Source organism: Chionomys nivalis, chromosome 25, assembly GCF_950005125.1.
Source record: "Chionomys nivalis chromosome 25, mChiNiv1.1, whole genome shotgun sequence".
Classification (NCBI taxonomy): Eukaryota; Metazoa; Chordata; class Mammalia; order Rodentia; family Cricetidae; genus Chionomys; species Chionomys nivalis.
The window spans coordinates 17,237,928-17,264,610 of record NC_080110.1 but is presented as its reverse complement, the minus strand read 5'-3'; the positions used below and the strand labels follow the sequence as shown (position 1 = coordinate 17,264,610).

Sequence of the window (26,683 nt, the reverse complement as noted above, 5' to 3'; positions counted from 1 at the left end):
TGAACATTGCCCCAATGAACTAGTTACTTTTTTATTGCTGTGATAGACTACCCAACAAAAATAGCTCGAAGGAGTTTCCTTTGACTTGCAGTTTGAAGAGTTACCAACTATCATGCCTGGGAAGGCATAGGCTGGCAAAAGTTTACTGTGCTGGGCACACACACTATCTCCAGTGTGGAAGCAGAGAACTGACCTAAGTTCTTCAGTCATAGGAATGTCCAAGGCTCTTCCCAGGACTTACCACCTCCAGAAAGGCTCCTCCTCCCAGAGGTTCCTCAACCTTCTGCTCCACTAGAGGAAATCAAGTAGTCACACACATGAGCCTACGGGGAAACATTTCACATTTACATACAGCTAAGCTGAAAAATATAATTACTTAAAAAACTCTGAATTGTTTTGAAAATTAGTTCCTTGATATCTTAGAAAGAATTTTTGTCTAATGAAGACCTCAGTCTCTCCTTTGATCAATATCTGCCTTACGAATTGCAGGTTGTAAAGAACAGTAAGGGCCACATTTCTACACTTGGTATCTATTGCCTCATCTCACTTCAGAGCGACTTAGCTCCTCGTCGTGTCAAGTCCCTCTCATTTCCTACCTGCATGCTTTTCATATCCCTCCAGAGAAAACCCTGCCAGGGCACGACCTAAAGAATTCTGGTTCAGATTTCCAAATGAATCTGAACCACAGCAAATCTGTAATTTGGTGGAGGGCACCTTCTTTAAGTACCCTATTGAAGGAAGTTTTACTGTTTCAGACCAGACTTGGGTACATTTCTTGACATGCTAAGGCTGAACTTTGACATTTATGAGATTATAAACTGCAGTGACACATTGTAACACGCCACAAGTCTAGCGGAGCCTTGGCTCAAGGTTTCATTTTGTGTTTTGAGTTTTTCTTTTTTTTCTTTACTTTCTTTACAACTTCCATTAAACATTAAATATAGTAGTGTTTCTGCTTGTTTTTCCTTCAGACATTAGCAAGATAGGCCTGATTCTCCAGAGAGATGTTATCTTTAGTTATTCCTATAATTTATATGTCTGCATGGGGTATTTCTTTATGCCTTTTATTTGTCTTGACCAAAGTGCAAATTCAATTTAATAAGTGAGGCTGATTGGCTTTCTCTTTTAAAGCCTGACTGTGGTTCTCTAATTGAGAGACTTTCTCATGGATTCTGATTGTTTCCTTTTTCTCTGTCTTCTTATTGTCTCAAAAGTGTATTAACATTACAGCTTTAAGGGAGTACTATTCCTCCCCACTTTTTTCTGCGGGTGTGCTTCATGTATGTACATGTATGCATGCCTGTTGCTTGTGTGTGGGCACAGGTGTGTATGAGGGTGTACATGTGTGTACATATGTGTGAAGGCTAGAGCCTAAAGCTGGGTGTCTTTCTCCATTGATTTCTCTATATTGAGGGAAGATATCTTCCTTGAACCCAGACCTAACTAATTTGACTAGTCTAGCTTTTTCTGGTGCTCTTTCTCCCCTCCTGCCTTTGCTCCCTGGGGTAACAAACAGACTGCCATGTCCACGTGGCATTCATGTGGGTTCTGAGAAGCCAGACACCCATCTTAATGCTTGTAACCCTTCACCTACTGCGCTTTCTCCTAAGAACACCATTGCCTTTTAAAGCAGACCCCATAGCCGGGTAGTGGTATTGTCCCGTTGTTAATGGTTTTTATGTCATTTGAAATTAAACTTTGCATTTTCTCATAGCTTTAAATCTGTAGTCTACATATGTCTTTACTAGATAACAACTCAATTCAAGCATTTCTTGTATCTTGTTATCTGCCATCTGGCAGGTCTTCTGAAGCAGCATGGTCAAAGGAGAAAAGAAAGAACATTGTGTTTTGATGGCAAGCTGACGTTTGGTGTACCCTGCTGAAAAGCTGACTGAACCTAGTCTTTGGTGATGAGCAACAAGCAAGTTGATCTGTTAGATTCAGTGTGAATTCTGTTTCTATAAGACAGCAGTGCTACTCCTGGACTTGACTACCAACAAGAAAACCATCTCTGGCTGTAGAAGAGACTGCTGGGGCTGGATAGAGTTTCTGCCTAGCATGGGGAAGACTCTGGTTTAATACCCAGTACAAACCCCAAAAGATATCTCTATGGTTTTAATTATCAAAATACAGTCTAAACCCAGTGACTACAAACTATGATAAACCATTATATTATTGTAATTGTTTGTGGGAAAAGTCTGGCCTGGGCATAGCCCCCATTTCTTGTGCCATTGTGAGTGAATTCTGGCTATCCCTTCATTATTCTTTCTTTACATTTTTCCTTATTTCATCTTGTTTTTGTCTGAATTAAAAATCAAGTGCAAGCATCCAGTTTTCTGAGATTAGGTCATGTGCCCTCACTGGTGACTAGAACGCAAGGAGAGAAATAGTCTGAGATCTGCATTGTGCGTGAGCTTGTGTGTGTATGCTTGCATGTGTGCCTGTACATGCACGTGTGTGTGCGTGTGTGTGTGGAGAGAGAGAGAAAAGAGAGAGAGCAAGAGGGCGATAAACGGACCAAGAAAAAGAAATAGAAAGCAGAATAACTTTCTACAGAAAAATACTCACATGCAGTTTGTGTATATGAATGCACACGTGTGTGCATGTGCAAGTGCCCATGTGCGCACAGACAGAAGCCCGAGGAAGACACCACTCCCCACCTCAGTGTTTGGAACAGAGTCTCTTACCTACAGCAGAACTCACTGTTTAGCTAGACTGGCTGACCAGTAAACATGCAGCATCCTCCTGTGCCTGCCTCCCATGCTGGGAACACAGACAAGCACTGCCATACCATGAGGAGTTGTGGGTTCTAGGAACCTGAGTTTGGGTCCTCATTATTTCACAGCAAGCTCCTAAATTTTAGAGCCATCTCTAAAGTTTAATTACTTTGTTTCTAAAATGTTATTAATTTTAGTTAGCATAAACCATTGGTTTCATGATATTCTCACACATATACCATCATATTTTGTTTCTATTTATCCCTGGCACTACCATCTCATCCTCAACTCTCTCCCTACATAGTTCTCTTTATGTTTCTATGTCTTATATATAAAAATATATTTATACATATATAAATAAGTATGTATGTGTATTCACATATATGTATATGTGTGTATATATATGTGTGTGTGTGATTGCGTGTGTATGTAAAATGAATATATAATTTCTTAAGTCTCACAAATGTTCACTATGTTTATTTTTAAAATAAACACCTAGGGGCTAAAGAGGTGATGATTTTGAGGGTTTATTGCCTTTTCAAGGTACCCAATTTAGGGTACCAGCACCTATATCCTACATCTCATAACTGCCATAACTCCAGTTCCAAGGAATCTAACATCTTCCTCTGCCTTCTGCGAGAATCTGCATGCACATGTTGCACGTAAACTTAGCTAAATATTGACAATTGATTTTTGTTTTAATCTTTTCTTCTGGATTGTCATTTTGTAACTGGAGAATCTAAATGTATTATTTGAGTTATCTTGAAAAGGAAATTACTTTTTCCTATGACAAGCATGTAAATATAAATTAGCAATACCTAACCAATGGGGTTATGCTAGGTCACCCTTTGTAATACTTTAAAATAATGGTAAGTTCATTTCGAGTTTATTTTTATGGGAACTTACTGTTTAGTCAACGTGGCTGTAATTCTTTTAAGTTTCTGTCAGGCTGCTCCTCAATGCTTCAGTTTTAAAATACATAATATAATTATATTTTATTTTTTCTTTGACAGACAAGCTAGCCTCAATGAAGCAGCGGAGAAGTATTATGACCTGGCAGCTAAACTGAGACCTAATGTAAGTACTTTCTCAATGTCTTCAACCATTGTTGAAGATACGGTCCTAGGGCCTTCAGTGGCGATTGTCATCAATGCTGCCTTCTTTTCCTTCCAGTTTCTCAGTTGAAGGCCCACTGTTCAGGTCCTCTAATCACCTACGACCAGTTCAAATTTCTTTGTCTTCCTCAGAAATATTTCCCCGCCCCCCCGCCGCTTTGTAGATCGTGATTAGCTTTCATTATTTCATATGGGTTTGATTGTTGTTAAATACCTTTTGTTTGGGTGAATCTTCAGATTAATTCCGTGAAGGCCTTTTTTTGTTCCTCTAGTGATAAATTCTTATTGTTTGTCTCCCACTGCATTTAAACCGTCAGCTGTGTGCCCGTTTTAGATTCTAAAATCCTCATTTTTAATAACTCGGCTTTGCAAGTTTATCAATATTGTTTTCATTACAAGTTTTCCCAGGGTAGTTTCACTTGCAGAAAGGAAGATGGATATAAATTAGGTATCATTATTGTTGGAATGGAATTACTATTTATAAAAAGCCAAAAGCTGCTTTTCTAGCAGCCTGACAAGAAGGATTTTTCACTGCAGCAAATTCTGGTTCTGAACATTTATTCTCATATACATTCTGCACCACCGTCCAACAGCAAAGCCTTCTCCCCTTCTCTCCAAAAGCAGACCATGCATTTGAGAAGTGCAGTTTTCAAAGAGTGATGAAAACATGTGTGGGTGCAGTGCACATACAAGAATCAGTCTCATTTCGTTAGAGTATTGCATCTATTGGGCAAATAAGTAGAAAGGGGCTGCTTTAAGAAGGAGGCAGAGATTCGAGACCATGCTAATTGACATAGTAGCATGACTCTTTGGAGGTATAGTCTTGTGAGAGTAGAGACTTATGAGGTGTGTGTTTCCCTAAGACTTAACCATGGTGAGCTTAACCCTGTATATAAATCTCAAGTTCCATTTATATTTATATTAAAATGTACAGAAATATATTAAGGTATCATTACAGAAGATTTGCTTAACAAGAGTGTATGCATTTATTTAAGATTTATGACAAAGGAATCTTCAGAAATGAAAGCCCAAAGAAGGAGAGGAAAGGTTTGTGTGTTTTTTGTTTTATTGGTTTTGTTTTGTTTTTAATGGCCTTTGGTGTTGAAACACAGCTGGCAGACTGAGGAGGGGGATGCAGACACAGTAGGTGAAGGGGACGGCAGCAGGCTCAAGGCAGCAGGCTCAAGACGGGATGGAGGGCACTACAGCATCCTGCTCATTCCCATCATCAGAGATATGGATGTAAAGACCTGCCTTAGCACTCCCTTTACAGGAGAGAACAGGGAAAGGCCATAGGACCACTGTGCTTCTGCACTCTTCTCAATTCTCTCCATCTCCACACATTCAGTTTTCCAAGATGCCATGTTCCGTGACGGCTGTTCTGAACCACTTCCCATGGTTACAAGATAACTGAGGAATTGGCAGGCTGTGTACAATGGGAGGAAATAATCCTAACGGCAAGAGCAACGACGGCTAAAGTGTATCGTACACTTATTTGTCCCTCTCTTTGCTAGACACGTCGCGAGAATTTGCTTATTGCAGCTCACAGCTGCTTCTGTGGTCTCGGCAGTGCTGAAGGGTGGAGAAGTTAATGTTTCACCTGGCAGCACAACTTTAGAGAGTCACTTTGTCATTTAGTCTCCTGTCTGCCAAAGAAAGAGAAAGCTTAATGGATTTTAAAAGGGGTGGTGCGGAGGACGCTGTACCACAAGAGGAAACACACATCATTTATCTGGAAAGCCAGGGTAGCAGTCAACTCGTTTACTTGCTTTGTATGTTTACTAAGTATCAAGTGCTATGCTAGGCACAAGACACAGAGCCTCCCTATCAGGAACTTAGTGTCTGAGTAGAAGAGAAGGAATAAATGAGAAAACTATGTAATCTCTCAGGCAGTGGTGTGTGTTTGGAGGAAGATGAAACAGTATGGGGGTTAAGAATGCAACAGAACAAAACATTTGTAAGTGTTTAAGTTTGATCCCATTGGGTAGTTTTCCAAACAGAAGTGTTAAATAGAAAGTCTTAAGCCTGCAGTAGCTTTGAAGGCAAGCAATCAAGGCATTTGTTTTATTTCTCTATTGGTGTTGCTCAATATAATGTGTTCTAAACATATGTAAACTACATGATAATTAAGATGAAGTTTTATCCATTGAGAATCAGTCTGTGCCCCCCCCGCCCCCCCGCGGAGTGTCAATTTTATTTTTGCTGGGTGAATGGTTGAGTGATGGCCTTTATCAGAGTATAATGGAATAGGGAGAAACAGGTGTCTGAACTAAAGAGCCTCTAAGACAGAAAAGGACATCTAGGTAGCATAGACTGTGGGCCTAACTTGTTTTTTTTTTTTTGTTTTTTTTTATGACTAGCAAAATCATAAAATCGATATTTAATCTCCAAGGCAAAACCTTTTTCCCAAGAGATCCCCAAATGTTTCATTCCCACGTATGCTACAGATTGCTTTTGAAAATGCATTTTATTCAAACAATCCGTTCCATATCTGGCAAGAGTACTTTTTATGGGCTTTGCGATAAGGTTCACATTTGGCAAAAAAAGATGCTATAATTAATAAATCAGCAGCTGTGCATTTTTCCCTATTTATTTTCTAATCGTTTGGGTTTTCAGCTGATACTCTTAGCATACGTTTGGTGTCACTGAGGCCAGAATGATGGAATTACAAACCATACCAATAGTATAATTCTACTCTGAAACAGAGAACTGTCTGAGCAACTTAATCCTGCATTTGATCTAAATAAAAACACCTGCCTAACATTTATCTTGCTGCTTATTCCCTTTGTTCATAAAAGCTTTCTTGTCCCTGCCACACTTCATTAAACAAATGCCATTGTCAGTTACCTGATTATAGGGAGGAGAGCTAACGAATATCAATTCTTCTTTCCTAGCCGAACAGCTTCATTTCCTGTTCTTTTTTAGTTTATACATCTGCACAGTAGGTCCATCTTATTCTTACTTGTCATAGAATTTCTTTTCCGTTTGCTTGCATAATACCATTACCAATGTATTCATCATCGTGCTGTATGAGGATAACCGAGAATCTAACAGTGCTTGTGTGAGGTCATGGCTGTGTAGCAGGCCTTGTGTGATGACTCTTATTGTTATCATGTTTAAAGTCATTGATGGGGCTGGAGAGACATTTCAGTGACTAAGGACATGACTTCACCTCCTAGCAGCCACTTCAGCACCATCTCTAACTCCAACTCCAGGGATGCCCTCTCCTGGCCTCCGTGGGCACTGTGCTCATGGACGCAACCTCTTCTCTCCTCCGCCCCTCATGTGCATACACATAATTTAAAACAAAATCTTTTCTTAAAAGATTTTTATTTCTGAGATGTACTTCTATCTTAAGAATGAACTGTTTTCATTACTTTTAATACATCCTGCAATTTAATTATACAAAAGCATATTGTTCTACATCATTCATTTTGAAATGAATTGACCTTTTATAGTGTAGCGCCAATGAAAAAAACAGTAAAATAATGAAAGAGGACTAGATGGTTAGGAATATAATATAGTTTTTTATTGAGTTATATTGAGCTCTACATTTTTCTTTGCTCCCCTCCCCGCCTCTCCCCTCTCCTTCAACTTTCTCCCAAGGTCCCATGCTCCCAATTTACTCAGGAGATCTTGTCTTTTTCTACTTCCCAAGTAGATTAGATCTGTGTGTGTCTCTATTAGGGTCCTCATTGCTGTCTAGGTTCTCCAGGATTGTGATTTTTATATTTAGGTTTGTCTGCCTCAGCAGTGTTCAATGCGTTCGCTTATTGAAGTACATAAGTGAAGAATTGTGATTGTTGACAGCACACATCATAGGCATGTTTCTTGCTGCAAAGTCTACGCTGTCTCAAAATCTCATTCTGTTGCTATTGTGGAGAAATTGCTCTAAAAGTAGATTGCATTAAAGCATTTTTACAATAAGAAAAGGTTTTATCAATGTCGTACTTTAGGGCTTGTCAGTTCTCGTTTTTATAAGCCAGCTGAGCTCTGAGTGGAATCCACCATGTGACAGTCCTTGTCCATCTGCCTCCCCCGTCCACTTATGCACATCAAAAATTGCTGACTCCCGAGAAGTAGAAGGAACATTTAAAAGAAACTGCTTTGTTCTTTGATTGGGAGCCCAGCCAAAGTCTGCATTATCGTAGGGATAAAAGAATTTAATGTGAAGAATGGAGAAATTTGCATGGGACAAAGTCACCTGCCTTTGCTTGACTTCTCATCCACCCTGAAGTCCAGAGGACAAAATGACCTGTGCTTGGGTTTCCAGGGTAGACTTGTTTATGGTCTATACTCATTCCAGTCCATTTTAATTCAAATGTCAACATTATATATGTCTCTATATCTAATGAAAGAGAGCTTCCAAGTTATAAAAATTTAACTCTGACCTTGGGAAACATACAACCTAATGTAGGAAATCTAGGGGAAGGGAGAACATGTAAATTCCAGTCCTTGAATATCAGAGCAGTAAATAATGCTTTCTCATAAGGGTTTTGTGGGGGACATAAGCTAGGTGCTGAATAAATGAGTAGGAGAAATTACTTTCATCTCAGTTGAGCTAAAAGGGTTTTGAGTTGGAATAGGAAAACCTAATAAAGGCTATAATGATAGAATTCTTATAGGAGATTTTAGCAAGAAGAGTAGAAGGAAGAGAATTTTGGCAGTGGGGTTGGGTCATGAGTCATACTCATACATAGGCAGCAAACTCCTATAAAAACAGGTGAGAGATATTGAGTATCCCACATAAAGATAAAGAAGTCTGGCTTCTGTAATTTTGACAGACAATATGACATAATGAAAGTAATAATTAAGATGACATGAAAATTTGTATTGTGTTCAGAAAAGCAGGATTGGGAGACCCAACCTTGATAAGATCAAATAGAAGATCATTGTAAGCATAAGGCAGTCAAGAGTAAAAGCAGGAATAGAATGGAAAAAACATATAGAACCTAGCATGTGAATATGAAAATTAGTTCTTCACATAAGTACTACAAATTTTGAATTGGGTATCTTGGAAGCAAAAGAAATACAACAAATAAGGTCATCCGAGGGTGTGTTTATTTTACGAATACAATCGTAAGTTTAGACGTAGCACATTCTGAATGAATGTGTGACTGTGTGGATTTGTGTCGTTTTATATGTGCGGTACATGCAGGTGTAGGTGTGTGCACATGTATGGAGAGGTTGTGGAGGCGAGCAATTCATTTTGTATGCCCTCTTGTATCCATCTCTGCCTTAGATTCAAGGGCACATTCTTTCACTGAACCTAAAGCTCCCCAGTTTGTCTGGGTTAGCTGGACTAGCTGGCCAACAAGCCCCAGAGATCATCATGTCTCCTCCTCCCTAGCTGTGGAATTATAGATGAGCACAGAAACACTTAAGATTTTTACATAGTTGTTACAGCAAAAAGCCAGGTCTTTGTATCCTCTTGGCAAAACGCTGCCCTGGCTGAACTGTCCCCGAAGCCCTATCCTAAATTTATGCTAGACATTACTTTCAGCAAGCTATCTAGAAAACATGTATAGGTAAGGATGAAAATATGGATGTCATCTGCAGAAAGTAACATTGCACCTGCAAAATAAATAAAACCAGGATGGAAGAGAAGGCATGAAAGGGAGGGAAAGCATCAAGGTCCCAACCCTGGGAATTGCTACATCTGGCTGTGAGATGATAGAAACATCAAAGACGGTTTCAGGGTTTAGAAAGCCTAACTGATGAGCACAAATACTACTATAAAAGGCAACGAGAAACAGGGACATGCATGTCCACTGGGTCAGAGGATAAGATGCCTCTGGTGGCCTTCAACACTCCATTTCCATACTAATGAGGGAGAAAGTTCTCAGGTGTGAAGAGAATGAAGAATTAGTCACAAGCCTCATTAGACATTATCCTGTAAGAAAGTTCTAGAGAGAAGAAAGAATGGATATAAAAACGTATAAATTCATTAAAGAATAACGATAGTTGTTTGGAAATGTACACACTCAAATGTGATAACAAAAAGAATCTGTCCAAATAGGTGAGAGAATGAAGGAAATATTGAAATCTTAAGGAATTCGTTTCTCTCTGGGACACGAAAGAGAAAGAACGTGATCTGCTGAGGTGTACTTGCATGGCGAAACTGGATGGGAGAGGGGCCGTGCTTGCACAGTAAGGGAGGAGGTAGACTGTAAACTAATGCAGTTGCCGTCTTTTGGCCATTTGTGAATCCCAAGTAGAGAAGGGCTGAATCTGAGATTAAGTTCTCGTGGCTTTCTGTGATTTTTGTGGTGCACCAGAAGTTGTATTTCTTCGAGGTCTCTAGTAGTCATACAAACCAAATAGCTGCCTGTTGAGGTGTTCTTTTAAGCCGGCAGTCATCTCATGCCTCTAAGTGGATTTCTGACGTCACTGATAGATTGTCCTTTGGACTCAGCCTTCTGACATATGCTACATGATTTATTCATACTCTACATTTCTCTTTGGTATAATATTTCATTAATATTTTACAAGTGTATTCATTGTATGAAAATTAAAGGGAAAATATGTCCCCTAGATTATTTAATCAAAAATATCATGCCTGAGCTTTACTTTTCCCAGGTACTTAAAATTAAGAGAATTAAGAGGATCCATGAATTTATAAACAAAAGCTGGAGCTGTCTTCTCTCTCTCCTTCTCTCTCTCTCTTTCTATCTCTCTCTGTGTGTGTAATTATATGGAAAATGTTCAAAATGAGATATGAAATGTGTTTACTATGACTACATGCATTTGGTTAGATAGCCTAACTATTCTGTAATATATTACTTTTCATTTTAATTTATAATACCTTTTTATTGTAACATGCTTATAAGAGAAGGTGGATGGATCAGCATTAAGCACCAACACTGGAACTCAAGGAGGGAGTATTTAGAGTTATTTTGGATTATTCTGATATAAAGAGTATAAAATACACTGGGCATATAGTTGCTTTCTGTTGGGAATTCTATTTCTTAGCCATAATTAGAACAAGAGACCATGAAATTAGGTTAAGCTAGACCGATTCAGATTTGACTATATAAAGGATATTTTTTGGAGATAATTATTGAGATCACTGCTTTGTTAGGGGAAAAAATGACAGGGTTAATAATAATTTGCCTGGGAAGTAGTTAAACCACATTCATGCTTATAAGTGAGGGAGGAACTGTCTGGCTGCTCTGATGTGGAAAAAATATGTATTCGTATCTATGGACTTTTAGGCACTGATTTTATATATATATATATATATATATATATATATATATATATATATGGAAATCACCAGATCAGTTGTGCAAGTCAAAACTGTTTCAATATTGCACATAAATCTCTCACTCTCATGGCTTTTTCCATTTCAAATATATCTATATTTTATAGTTAGAACATGAATGATGTAATACGTCAAACTAAGAGGAAAAATGCAAGTTCTAATCAAGGAAGAAATTATTAGTTTGCCCCATATTTTAACCTAATTATGTTCAGTTGACCCGGAGACTTTCATTTCTCAAATGTAGTTGCCCATTTTTTTTATTATGTTCCATTCTTAAATAGCTCTCCTCATATTTGTATGGTTGTACATTTTAGAAATCAAATAACTAATTCTTGTGTAACTTCTGCCGGATCAGAGTCACTGTTCAATTCTCTGAAAGCTGCTTATCCTGGGATCAATTTTAATCTGACTCCACCCATATCTCCATGGCGACTTTTCTCTCTGGAGATCATTTTTTCCAAATGACACTGTGCTGTGCCTTTTATTCCGACAAGATGCAAAGTCTAGCTTTCTGGTGCGCTCATTTCTCCCTGCTTACATTTTAATTTCTTTCTGTTGCACACAATTTTGCAAATGTTAGATAAACCAGAACAACAACAAAAGAATATGTACCTCTGAAGTGGCTACAGTTCTTCTCTTGTTTCTGATTTTTCCAAGTCACGTAATTAGAAGACACTGGTGGTAAGCGCAATCCATTTGTTTGCTGCTGGCATGGGCAAGTTGCAGCCCACTCTGCGGGAAGATTATTTGGGATGACCTGAGTTCACGCTATAGTTCTGGAGGCATTGCTGGTTTTCACCATCCACATGAGATCAATTTTAAAGACAGTTTGAAAAATATGTATGTGTGTGTGTGTGTGTCTTTGTGTGTATTGTTAGATTCACAGCAGAAAAACCCTTCAGTGGAGGTAAGAAGTGGGTAGGAGCTTAAGTAGCTCTTGGATATAAAGAAAATCAACTGGAGTATTCTAGTTTAAGGAACATCCAACCTTGGGGGATTTCATTTAGTTACATTCTCGCCGGCATGTTTATTTTCACTGCCGTTTCTTTGGGGTGGTACCCTGCATGTGGAATTGTTGCTGTAACCGTGTGAGTCATGGGACCACACACTAAAATTACATCCAGTCCCTTCTCTTCTGAGAAACTTGACTCCTGCTTTCTTTGAAAATTCAAGTGTCTGAACCACACTGGTCAACACTCCCACCTGGGAGGAGGAGGGGAGATTATGGCTACCACCTGTGGAGGTTTCTTACACTCTGGCTGTCCCCCATGTTCCCCTCCACAGCTGCCTCCTCCGTCTCCATTGTCATTCTAGGTATTTATCCTGATCCTTGATTGAGTGGATAGAGCCTTTTCCCCCTAAATGTGCACTAAAACAGGAACAAAAAGCTGCGGGAGAGTCTTTTCTCCCACTTGTAACTATATAATAATAACTCTATAATGTATAGTAATAAGTATTGTTAGACAATATATACAAGTGAGTATACTATGCAATATATAGTATATTTTATAGTGTATATATATGTGTGTGTGTGTACAAGTAATAATTATACCATATAGTATAGAGTCAAAACAGTCTACTCTCTGTTTCTGAGTTTTCCACTAACCTTCCTTAGTTACATAAACTCTAGTCTAGAGAAAAAATATACTTCATCCAAAAACCAATAGGTTAAGCAGATTCTAGGAAAGTCATAGATTGCTAGTTTCATTTCCTTTTGGTTCTATGTCCTTGATAAAAAAAAAATCATACACTTTAAAATGTGAAGGAAGACAATTTTTTTTAGCATTTATTAATTGTAGGAAATACTGGATTCATTTCAGCGCTGAGACAGTCAGAAAGCCCCTTCTGCATTTGCTGTTTCTCATTTTCCGGACATGATCTTTAGTTCTACCCATTTTCCTGCAAACAATGTAATTTTGTCTTTCCTTATGATTAAGTAATAGGTCCTTATGTATCTCTGCCATGTTTTGTTTATCCATGAATCCACTGGTGAATATCTACGCTGATTTCACAGTCCAGCAAGCTATTCTGAAAGCATTCTAATAGACATGGCTTCCATATTGCATGCTGTCTTCGGTGAAAGGAAGTCTTTATGTAGGACCATTGGATTGCGTGTCGATTGTCGTGATACAGGCGAGAGAGATCAGGCTCAACCCAAATTTAACAAAGACGTCTGAGGATTTGTTGCGGTGTGGTTCCAGAAATACTTCCCTGGCATAAGGCAGTTTGTCATGCTGAATACATTATGCTGAAGGAATGTGAGAAATGGCATGTGTGGAAGGGACTTTCTGGCACCCCCAGCCCTGAGTTCATCAGATGTTTACATGAGAGCACCCTCGTCTCCAAAGAGGAAGCAATGCGGAGAATCTGAACAAACAGGCCTTGCAAAGCTTCCCCTACCACTAATTGTTGGGCTTGGTGCAAGTTCCCCTTTCTTTTCTGTCTTGCTTTATGTTGTTCACTCTTCATCAAACCTAGCATTAAAAACACGGTAGTTCTGTTTTTCACATCAAAATTGGGCCAAATGAATGATGTGGATTTTCTTGTTTATTTTTTATTATTGCATGGGTCCCTACTGATGAATTAAGATAGATAAAAGGAAAATACTTCCTTCTCTACAGTAGCTGCAATCATCAGAATGGGAGTGAACTGAAGATCACTAGAAAACTACAAGCCTAGAGGAGTTCTGCTTCTGACTTAGTGGGATTGTTGCTGAAAGCAATTCAGATGACTAGGTACCCAGCGTAAGGGTGGGAATTTAATCAGACACAGAAGGTGATCAGATGCCAGGGCACCATTTGTACTACAGGGATTTGTCCATACACTTGCAACAGCTAGAGTGGGCAGGCAGAAGATAAGACTGAAGGGTGAGGCTTAGTCCAAAGGGAGCTCTTAGAGGAGCCTGTCTAAGGTTTGTTCCAAGACAGTCTTTGTCATCCTGAATAACTGTTTTCCCAGACTGTGCTGTTAAAGTCCATGCTACTTGTAAAAGATGAAATGAAATGTATGTCCTGGCAATGCTGAAGCATACATGGGCAGCCCGTAGATGGCGGTTCTGTGAACTTGTCCATATTGGGTTTCATGGTTTAAGCTGATGAGGATGACTGACCAGGTCTCTTTCTGATGATCTCAGAATTAAATATTTGTCTTTTCTTCCTTGAGTTGGTTAGGTGTATGGCAGTAACAGTTTTGATAGTTCCTAGAAGAGATAAAAGAGCTACCTTTTTAGGAAAAGTTAAATATCGCTGTAGTATGTTCTGTCCTTGCTTGTTCATAGCCGTTGCTTCTTTGGATTTCAAAGCAGTGGGGCCATAAAGCTGCTGGGGAGATGGCTCAGTTACTAAACTTCCTACAGCACAGGCACTAAGATCTGAGTTCAGCTCCCCAGATCCCAGCTGGCTATAGTGGTATGCACCTATAATCCCAGAACTAGTGAAGTGGGGACAGATAAAGGCAAATTACTGAAGCTCACTTGCCATCCAACTCCAGCTGAACCTGTGAGCTCCATGTCTAAGGTGAGATCCTGACGCAAACGTAAGGATGGAGGTCAACTTGGGTAAGATGCTCAAACCTGCACACTGAGTTCCACAAACACATACATGTGCACACACTCACACATTCACACTTACAAGTATACATACCACGTATCACACCACACACACACACCACACAAATGAAAAAAAAAACAAAAATATGTGGTCAGGAACTTGCATTATATTTATATCACAAAGTGAAAACTACAGAGAATTCGGCTCCTTTGTTGCCGAATGTCTTTTGAGCAGCGCCCATTATTCCTGTGGGGTTTTCATCTCCAGTTTGTGCATGTGTCACTTTCTTAAGTGATCTTTACTGAAATAGCTCCTGGGAATGCAGCTTGACCACGTGTGTGCGTTTCCGTTTTGAAGTATAAAAGGCAAGTTAAAGAAGAGCAAATGTGGTGCCATTAACGAGCCTGTGACAAGAAAGAATTTGCAATGGTCTCCTAATTGCTAAATTGCTTTCATTCGAAAATAACTCGCTGAGTTCAGTAATGTGGGATTTTCGAGAGGAGCAAATTTGAAAAGATGATGGGCTGGATTGATTTATTAGATGGCAGGTATGGCCACTCTCAATAATTCCTCACTATAAAACATTAATTGCTTATATCACATGGGAAAGTGATCGGCCTCAGTTTGGGAATTAACTGGGATGTAACTGTCCTTAGCAAGTTCGAGAACACACGGATATAAAACAGGAATTCTTTCCTTTCTCATCAGTTTAAGTTACTATGTCCTTGCTGCTGAAGTCTCGAAGCATGGAAGAGGTAGATGGATTTCCTTTACCGAATCTTTCCTTTGTCGTGTTTGTTTTTCACTTTATTAATTAATGTAAAACCTAACCTGACAAAAATGTATAAAAATCAGCATCTGAAATCCTTGCCAGATACTAATGTTGTTTCCCACGAAGACAGTCATCTCATGTATTCAATGCATTTAACACTATAGATCCAGAAAATAAGGGCCGTTTATCTTTTTTAAACAGTATTCTGTTATTTGTTGAGTTTAAGTTTTCTCTACTGTAATTGTGCTCTTTTTTTGACCCTCACCGCAACACTTTATTTTAACCACATGAACCAAACTGTCAACAAACCAAAATTTTTGTAGTGTATAATCCCCAATAATCACTGACATTTCTTCACTTTGGTGGATATATTTTTAAATGACACCAGCAATAATAAAAGTTATATATACTAAGTGTATTAAATCGCAAATGTTAGAGGACAAAAGCATTTTTAAAATGAAGTTATGTGGCTCAATCTCCTTAGAGAGCAAACCTGAGATACATGGCTATCTTATTTTATCAGTTTTCATATAGGAAAAGAAATTTATATTTAGAATTTCTAATTTCTCACCTCTGTTGAGTTGTCTTTCCCCAGGCTGTTCTCTCATGCCTTTGTATAGTTTTCTTAAGTGAGTACTGGGAATGGTGGATTCCTTGGCTTTTGAAGATGAAATTGTTTTGCTACCCAAACAGGATTCTGCTCTTTAATCAGTCTTGGAAATCTTTAGTAGAAACATATGCGTGTGCTTAGGGATCCCTTCATCGCATAGTAGAACATTATCATTTTATTTTCCAGTGTGCTAATTGGCACCATAACTCCCAAACATTTCCTCTATCTTAGGGAATGCTTATGAAGAACAGATGATGGATTATAACCCTCCCCACTGCGACACCATATCATTGCTTTAAACGTGTTATCAGTACATCTGAATTCATATAAACCACGAATACCGAATGATGAAAAAGAAGGGAACATTCACCTAAACAAGAAGAAGGATATTACAAGCTCAGTGTGATGGTACAGGACTATTGTCTCACCACTCAGGCAACCAAGGCAGAAAAATTGTGACTTCAAGGCCAGGTTGTCATCATAACCAGATTCTGATTCAGAATCAGAAAAGAAAAAGGGTTATTTAGTAGGTTGTTTGATTAATCCTAATAATATATATATGTATATACATACATCTATGTGTGGATTATGAATTGCTACACAGAATAAAATATGAGTATGATGGACAACAAAAAATTCCCAGCATTTATTTTTCATTAATGAATGTCAAATCAGAAGGATGCACAGCCTTTAATGCCAGCATTTGGAATGCAGAGATATGAGGGAAATCTCTGACTTCCAAACTAGACAGTGATATATAATAAGGCCCCATCTTTTTTTTTTTTTTTGGTTTTTCGAGACAGGGTTTCTCTGTGGCTTTGGAGCCTGTCCTGGAACTAGCTCTGTAGACCAGGCTGGTCTCGAAAAAAAATCAATGTAGTATTATCTGTACTGGTTTAGCATTAAAATTTAAGTTTGCAGTCATGTGATATAGTGTACATCTGGAGTTTAAGGCTAGTCTGAGCTATATAATGAGTAATGGATTTCAGGCAGGCCAGTGCAGGGTACACAGCAGAGTCTTATCTTTTTTTTAAAAAAAAAAGTATATGCCCAATTTTTGTATATGGGGAAGATGAGGCAGAGTAATATGCTTGGGCTTCTACATGAAATGCCTTTCTGAAAATGTAGACAGTCTAGTGTCAGAATGTATGCCCTAAACCTCTTCAAATGATTATTCGTGAAAAAATTTATACACAACCCCAGGCGTTAAAATAGTGAACCACTTCTTGTCTAAGATGTGGTGATCCAAATTTTGACAATGATTGTATATTAACAATCTTGTGGGGACGTTCAGTTGAGCAAATTGATAGATCCTTGATGTTAATTCACAGTCCCTGAGCGTATGTGTATATTCATCTCTGTTAGACATGTGTGGCAAATACCTGAGAAAAGAAGTTTGAATGTAGAACTACTTACTGTTTTAGTCCACGGTTGGCTGGCTCTGTTACTGGGAATCATCATAACTCCATCATCATAACTCCAAGACATGGAGGAGGAGAGCTACATATCTCACTGTAGCCAGAAAGAGAAGAAAGAGATGACAGAAGATATATCCCTAACAACCCACTTCTAAACAGACCTATTTCTTAGCCCATTCAGCATGAACTCATCCCTTATGGAGTTAGCATCTCCGTGATTCAACCACCTTTCAATATTGGCCACAGCTGTGGACCAAGTTCTCAGCACGTGATCATTTTGCAGGACATTTTCCAATTAAAACTTGAATCCACATGATTCATGGATCCTCTTCAGAATGACGTTGGGAAATGAAATGGCATAGACTTAAAGGCCATAAAGCATTATCTATGATATCTACTAAGTGTCAGTTTCTGAAATAGAGCTGACAGACATGTGCATGGGACAGACTGAGGTTCCTGCACTCCTATGTATAACAAATGCATATTTGCTATTTTCAAAAGGCATAGCACTTATTTTTCTTTAAAGATAATTATTTATTCAGGATTATGTGTGGAAACATTGCATCTTTGGCAACTTATACAATGCCTAAAAATGTAAGAAATCAATCATTTGCTGTATTGTGTCTTCAAAGAGCAAGGACTTCAAAAAACCTAGCAGTTAAATTATTTTGGGTTGCTTGAAACATATTGCTTATTTTTTTTCAATGACTCATGCAATCACAAGAAATGTGCTTCTCACAAGAATTCTTATAAATAAAATGTATTGCCTCTTCTTTGCCGTACCCTCAGAAAAATCTGAAGTTGACCGAAAGGTTTAGTTAACATTGGCGTAGTCTTTGGAAGGGAATGTACTTGGTACAAAGGATTCTCAGCTAGCTCTTTCTTTGGAAATGTTGTTACTGATAGAATGGTCTGACTCTTACATCACATTTCCACCATATGTTTGCTATGATAAACGAAGAGATACATTTTAGAATACGTTCATATGCTAAATGTTTTGGGGATTTTATATATGGAATAAAATGTTTAAATATATAATAGTACACAAATTGATACACAATAAATACCAAACATCCCTTCAATGTGGATAAAGTAGGATACATTTACCTTTTAAAAAATTGGCCTATGAAAGACAACATCAACCTACTTAGAAATATACCAGGGTTATTTTATTGCTATTACTGTTTTTGTTTTACTTCTAATGTTGAGTATTAAAACTGTAACTTTTTATATTTTAAATGAATGCTGTCCCACCAAGCCATTGTCCCCCCCCTAGAATATGCTAAACTGGTTATAGGTTTTCAAATCATTTTAATGAAGTTTTTTTATTCACTGTATCCTAAAAATTTGTCTGAGTCTCAGTTGACATTACTTTCTCTAAGTACTGAGTACTTAGTGATCATCACTCTAAGTGCTGAGTACTTGGTAATCATCACACGGGGAAGCTGAAGCTGCTGAGTGTGGTGATGGTGTTTGAAAAGCAGGATGAAGAAAAGATAGCATGAAGATGTCAGACAGCGTCAGTCCTTTAAAACTTAGTCTGAATTTTCATCAGTCTCGAGGGAAATGTACTTCTCAAATGTATGCCCATCGCTTAAGATGTGCTAAAAAATTTGACAGTCGATAAAAGATCCGGAGTTCTGCCAGACGAGCATATGTGACTGATGGCTTCGGAGCAAGCCAGGGTCAAGAGTGGAAGCCAAATAAATGCCAAGCGTTAGAATACACTCCGTCACTGACGTTTGACCATCAAAGAGTAATTCATCACTTCAAGTTGTCAAAACCTATTTTGGTTTCCTCTTTTCCCATTCAGTGGACCTGGCCAGGGATCAAGTGCATCAGATCTATTTTGCACTACATATTTTGACACAGTATTAGTACATAAAGTAATGTGAACCTTGACATCCGTATAGATTAACTTTTAGATACTTTTATGAATAGTCATAGTTTAGTCCGGATACGCTGTATCTCAAAAATCCAGTCTTCTTTGTCCTGTATGCATGAGTGGAATCTAGTTTATGAAACATTTAAGATCGTGCTGCATTGTTTATGTATGATGCCATAAGAAAACTGTCCACCTCTGGCATGACATCTCATGCAAAATCCTTTTGTTTCCTTTCTGAAAATACAGCATATATTATTGTCTGTCTAGTGAGTATTGCTATAAATAGCTTGCATAAATCGTATCATATTTTTGAAGATTTTTCTGTACCATAAACTCCTCATGAACTCGTATCATATGGATGTTCTGATATGCAGTAGAACTTATTAGATGAGCCTGGAAGCAATGGTTCAATAGAAACTGCTGGAGACTGTCTCCCCTTAGCTTTGAGGCCTTCTAGGAACTACTTAGCATGCCTAGGCTTTCTGTGCCCATCCTGCAAGTGGAAGAGTTTGTCACAGGAATTGCTGTATATATAGAACTTAGAATATTACTGGTCCCATAGAAAGCCCTAAACCATTTACAGTACAGAAATTTGTATTTATATTCTTAACCCAAAATGACTTAAAAGTAAATTGCACCTGCTGAGTTCCAAAGACAGTAAGGAGATGGCAATTTGCTGTCTGAGGCTCAAACAAACCCTTCCCTTTAAACCCAGCGTTCTCAACCTTCCAAATGCTATGACCCTTTGGAATAGTTGTTCATGTTGTGGTGACCCCCCAACCATAAAGTTTTCTTTTGCTACTTCATGGCTGTAATTTTGCTACTTATGAACTAATATGTAAATATCTGATATGTAACCCCTGGGAAAGGGTTGCTTGACATCCTAAAGATCGAAAACCCTTGCTTTAGACACTTAAACTTAGTGGTTTCTCCAACAGACATGCTTCCATCCAAAGTCGGTTGGCTCGTCCAGCACTGTCATCAAAGCTTGCTCAAAAACCACTTCTTATCAGTCAATCTTTACATCCTAAGATCCCATTTATTTTTATGCTTTCCAATGTCATCGCTATCTGCATGCATTCTTTGTATTTCCTTACATCTTTGTGGGATCCTCCACTTATCTCTCCACCATGAGTCCATGATGGCAGAGTCCTGGTTCTCTCTACTGCACTTCCCCGAACACACCTGGCATGCTGTAGATCCTCTCTTATCACCAGTGAGGCATTCATAGGAAGCCGTTCTCCACTGTATGCGGTCCCTATGCTTTGTGGTGTAGACTTCTTGTAGTGTGGAGTGCAGATGTAATGTTTTAAACAGGCTGTGCATATCGTCTTGTCTCTCAATAAAACCTGGCCTCGGAAGTAGAAGCCAACCACAACATGAGATGCTCAGCGCCAGCATGGTGATCGTTTACAGAGCTGGAAATTAAACCAAAACACAGCCAAACTGACTGCCAAGAACACACTGAGAAGATGTGCTTCACAGTGTACTTCAAGGGAGATTGAAGTGATTTTTAAGAGGGTTGCAAAAGTGAGGTTGGTTTTCAACTCTTGCTAAATGTAAAAGCTTGAAATTCTCTCTCCTTATCGTGATGTTTCTCCTGGGTCTCTGGCTTTTCTCTTTCACCATCAGGAACTGTCATGGCAAATTGAATGTGGAGCCTTGGCTCATTTGAAGTGATATTCTTTCCCCCTGAGATCTCCCAGTGTACCCTTAAACTCTGGGCCTCCTGCCTCTGCCACTCAAGGGGTAGAAGTGAAGGCTCATGCCACCAAACCTGGGTGATTGGAAAGCAACTAATTGTTGTGAGATTTAGAATTATTCATATGGCTCCTTCTCCTGTGTGATGTTCACAAATCGTTTCCCATGGCGGAAATCATAACAAATCCAGCAGAATAAACAGATATATGTCTTTAGGTATGTTAAATTAGGGCTGTGCGTGCATAACAGAATATACTTGTTTATTATCTGGAAAAACAAGGTTTAGTGAAAAACAGAGGCCTCATACCACTCTGAAAAATAGAGTTTACTACAGCAGAGGTTGATGTTGTTTTTCTCCTGGATTATTTTAAATTGGCCAGCGGTTTGTTTTTGTTCTAAACAAGTAACCCCCAAAAGACACCTCAACAGGCAATTTACCTTATAAAAGTTTTTTTTTTAACAAAACACAGAAACAGTCTAGTGTAGTCATAATATTTACTTTATATGTTTTATCTATATGAAAATTAGAATAGGAATAATGAGCCAACTTTTTAAAATATTCATTAACCAGCTTTATGAGAGAGGAAAAGTCTAGAATCTGTAGCTTATTTCCCTGTGTTAATGTCAATGCATGACCTATTTTGAAATTTGTAGCCAAAATAAGGGAACAACTCCAGTTGAGGAAGAAATGACAAAGATGAATGATATCATAAGACACAGGGCTGAGAGAAAAAGCATACCAGGGACCTAAGTCCCCAGTTGAGAAGCCTGAACATCAGTGGCTTCTTCCCAGCTTGCGGACTGAGAGAAAATCTGGTACTCTAAAGAAGAAATAGCTTACATGTTAAAAACATGATCATGAGCTAGATGAGGTGTTTCCTACCACTATCTCAGCACCTGGGAGGCTGACACAGAAAGATGACACTTGACCCTAGTCATGGACAGTTGGTAAGTTCAAGACCAACCTAGGTTACACAGTAAGATCCTGGAAGGGAGGGAAGAAGGAGGGATGGAGGGAAGGAAGAAGGGATGGAAGGAGGAGAGAAGGAAAGAACTATAGGCGTTAAAGTAGCAGACTGACTAAATATGCTTGCTGTCTAGGAGAATGCTTCTTCTTGGCTACTGTCCATTGCCCATTCTGTGGCTAGCTGATTAGTGCATCTGCTAGATAAGATTGCAGGGTCCAGGGTCTTATTTGCATCTCCTTCATGGAGGGAGCTGATGGTGGTGTCTTGATTTAGTTTGGTTGTCCTGGAACTCACTGTGAAGAATACACAGACATTAAATCCACAGAAATCCCTCTCCCGCCTCTACTTCCAGTGAGCTATATTTACAAAATACGCTACAATACGGGATTTTATGTGGTGTTCAGGGTTAGAGTGGAAACTGGGGCCTCTACTGAGCTGCAGCCCCAGCTCTACCTATTATTTGTTCTCTTCTTTTCATTTTCTTTCTTTTCTTTTTGAAACAGAGGCTTACCAAGCCTAGTCCCATAGTCTCTGTGTACCTGAGGAACGTCTAATTCATCTGTCTCCACCCCCTGAATATTAGAATACACCATGCCAAGTGTCTTAGGTGCTGGGATGAAGCCCCGGGCACCTTGCATGTTTCCTTAATAGAGTCATCAAATCGGCAGTCTTTCTTTGAAAATGAGTTATGTTTTAAGCCAATGATCAGTTTGCATACACGGAATTTTTCCGTGAGTTGCTTTGGTGGAAGAACCCTGAAGAAAGGTGTGGCCAGGAATCCCCAAAATATGTTGGCATTCTTTGAACTCCACCTTAGAGAAAATATGTTCATAAAATTTGTTTGTTCTCTCTCTCCTCTCGATAGATCGTGCACACCAAGCTTTGTCTTTTGTCCGCCTTACCTATTTCTAATAGCTTTTTATTTGCCCTGAAGAGACAGCATGGATACCTTAAAGTTGTTTTTAATTTCAGTTGCAGACAGTTTCCATCACTTTCCAGACCATTTCATTCCCGAAGCTTCTCTTTGGGACTTGTGTTTTCCATCTTTCTATTATTTTCTTCTATTTTTAAAATCAGACTCATAAACCCATATTGGAAATAATGGTGTTGTTCGCCTATTTCACGAGTAATGACTTATTTCTTGGAAATATTTCCTACTTGTCTATCAAAAGTAAAGTTCCACGTAAAGTAGGACAGGAGTTATGTTAAAGCATTTTATTAACTAATTTTCATGTTATTAACATGCACGAGTGATACACGTATGTGAGTGTGGGTGCATGCATGGCAAGGGTGTGGAGGTGTGCAGACTGTTGTCAAGAACCAGTGCTTGCTTTCCCCAGTGTTGAGGCAGGGTCTCCCTTCTCATGTCCTCCAGCTAGATGACCTGTAGACACCACAGTCGATTTTCCTGTCTCCAAGCCCCATCTCAAAGTAAGAGTGCTGGGATTATAGACGTGAGCCATTGCATCTGATCGTAGGCTCATCATCCTTGAGAAGCAAGCGCTTATACTCAGAGAATCATTACAACAGCCCCCAAACAGCATTTCAGCAGTTAACCATCTCTTTTGAGCTTAGTTTTGCAAAGACACTGTAAGGCCTCTCACGGAATAATTCTTCAGTGATTTTGGGAATTTACTACTCAATTGAAATTGACAAGAAAGTGGCCTTTGACATTGATTAAATAAACCCAGAATGCTACATCCACTCTGGGACTCTTAGTTTTAAGTTAACTATAATTTTCTTGCTTACAATCGATACTAATATATATTCTACCATAGGCAAAATTGGCAGCACAAAAGTCCTACTACTTACTATGATTCTCAGATCCAAGTCCTGTCAGTGACCTTAAGAGCAAATGCTAGGTGTGAGGAATTGAAATAGTACTTTTAGCTTTATGTCACACAGAGTCTGTTGTGGTGCACATTAGAAACACCTGGGCACATCTGCAATTTGACAAGATCTAAATTGTAACCCAATACTTGAATTTAATATTCGCACACAGAAGAAGCCCAACATTCAAGTTTTAGAATTCAGGTGATTTTAATGTATACTTCAGCTTGAGGAACCCCGGTTCTTGGTTGTCTCGGTGTCCACTACCCAGTTCCAATTTTACTACTTGCTGCGTGACTTTGGACCTCTTATTTAAAAGTCTCTGTGTTTCTGTTTGCTCATCTGTCAATTGGGCATTAGTATCTGAATCAAAGGATCATTCTGTAAATCCAAAGAATTAAAAAATGGATAGTGAACATTTAATATAGTTTGGGAAAGATAAATGTACATAAAGTGGTAGCTTTCAACCTTTGTCTCAACTGGGTAGTAGGTGACTTGGGGTTTTTTTGTGTTTTATTATAGAGATGGGACCTCCTGTAACCCAAGCTGCCCTAGAAACAATGTAGCCAAGGATGACTGAAACAGGATTAATTAAAAACTCAGAGACAGATACTGGGGTTCAAAGGTCAGGAAAGCAAAAGAGCCAGCCACTGGCTCTTACCTGTTCCTCAGTCCGAAAATGACGATCTTGCCTCCAGGAATCTCAGAGGGAGACTGAGACTGAGAGCTGTCTCTCCCGTTTTCGAATCCTCTCTAGTGCTGGGATTGAGAGCCTGCACCCCTACCACCTTGTTTCTATGGCAAGATAGTGTGGCTACTGTAATTAAAGGCGTATGGCATTGCTGCCTGGTCTGTAAGGCTACTAGTGTGGCTGTTTTTACATTTCGATCCTCAGGAAAGCCTTATTCATTTAAAATACACACGAAATGCCACTATAGGCGACCTTTAAATTCTTATTCCTCTTGCCACCATCTCCTAAACGTTGATCCCACAGACATGATCCACACGTTTGTTTTTGTATAGAACCCTAAATTGCATACAGAGTAAGCGCTCTTAACTGAGCCAAATCTTAGCCCCAGGATTCCTTCTTCAAATGTACTTCCTAACTTATGATCTTCTGGAACATCTTTTCATTTTTTCTCTATTATAAAATTTAAAAAAATGTTTGTTGTTATCAGATTTTACCACTTAGGTGTCACATTACCTTGCACAAAGGAATTTGACCCTTGCCCCCTCCCACACACACACTCTTGCTCATTGTCTGATTGCTATGAAAATTGAGGAAACTGAGTGGCACCCAGTAAGTAGTCAATAAATGTCACTGTAGTTATCACTGTAGTTTTAGTGTTACGGCTCTTTTTAGCTTAATAGTGTTCCGATTGCTGATTAACAGCATAGCATGTTGTTATTTTTATAGACTCTTAGCTAAGTAATCAGTTGGGTGACTTGCATACCATGAATCTGTAGCACACAAATAATTATGACCTGGTTGTTAGCGAACATGGTGCTAAGCAACAAGTAGAAAAGCAAAGACATATGCTTTCTCTTCAGATCTTGATCTTCTCATTGAGGGAAAATCTCCTTCTGTCGTAGGGGAGGATGTTCAGCTACCATGCTGACTCTTCTAAGCAACTCCCCTTCTAGGGATACCCCCTGTTTTAGTTAGTGTTCTATTGCTGTGAAGAGACATGGTGAGCATGGCACCCCTTAGAAAGGAAAACATTTCATTGGAGCAGACTTAGATTTTCAGAAGTCTAGTCCATTGTCATCACGGCAGGGAGCGTGGTGGCATACTGGCAGACATGGTGCTGGAGAGGTACCCAAGAGTTCTACATCAACAGGCAGCAGGAAGAGGGAGACACTAGGAAAAGACCCTTGTCCTCCAATAAGGTCACACCTCCTCCAACAAGGCACCACTTTCTAATCCCTCTTAAGTCGTGGCATTCCCTGATGGTTAAGCATTCAAACATGTAAGCCTATGGGGGCCATTCTTATTCAAACTGCCACATGGCCCCTCTGGGTTTTAGTCATGGAGAAAGCAAAAAGGGAATTCATTTGACAACAATGATAATAAATTCAAAACTGGCCTACTATTTTATTGCTGTTGTTAAAGTAATCTATTTAAATAAAATAGTATTGTAATTTGCCATAATAATTTGCCTTCCCTTTTAAAAACATTTTCCCCTTTTATTGAAAATAAATTCTTTTCTCATACATTATATTCTGATTATAGTTCTCCCTTACTCTACTTCTCCCAGTTGCAAGCCACCTCCCCTGCCCTCCAGATCCACCCTTTCTGTCTATCCCTAGAAAAGAGCAGGCTTCTAATAAATAACAACCAAGTATGACAAAATACAATACAATAGGATGAAGAAAAACTGTCGCTTTTAAGTTCAATGCAGCAGCCCAACAGGAGGAAAAAAGTCCCCAGAGCAGGCACAAATACCAGAGACCCACTCATTCTCACAGTCAGGAGTCCCCTGAAAATGCTAAGCTAAAAGCTGTGCTATTTACACAGGTGACCTGGTTCAAACCCATCTAGGCCCTGTGCTTGCTAGTTCATTCCCTGTGAGCTCATAATCATCTTGCTTAGTTGAATCAGAGGCCTTTGTTCTCCTGGTGTCCTCCATCCTCTCTGGCTCTTACACCTCTTCCAATCCCTGTGGGATTTCCTGAGCTCTGAGTGGGATTTCCGGAGCTCTGGGGGAAAGAAATTTGATGGACACATCTAATCCAGAGCTGTGTGTTCCAAGGACTCTCTGAGTAATGTCCGGCTGTGGATCTCTGCATCTGCTCCCATCAACTACAAGAGGAAGCCTTTCTATTGATGGCTAGATAAGACACTGATTTATGAT

At 39.1% G+C, this 26,683-nt stretch overlaps 1 protein-coding gene across 1 annotated transcript in view; it reads left to right on the top strand.

The window, feature by feature from the left end:
- The window catches only part of Tmtc2 (transmembrane O-mannosyltransferase targeting cadherins 2), a 380,346-nt gene that overhangs the window by 315,789 nt on the left and 37,874 nt on the right, over positions 1-26,683 (top strand). Inside the window, exon 11 of the mRNA XM_057758114.1 lies at positions 3,731-3,794. Coding sequence (XP_057614097.1) covers positions 3,731-3,794 — 64 coding nt within the window. The remainder of the gene's footprint in view (positions 1-3,730; positions 3,795-26,683) is intronic.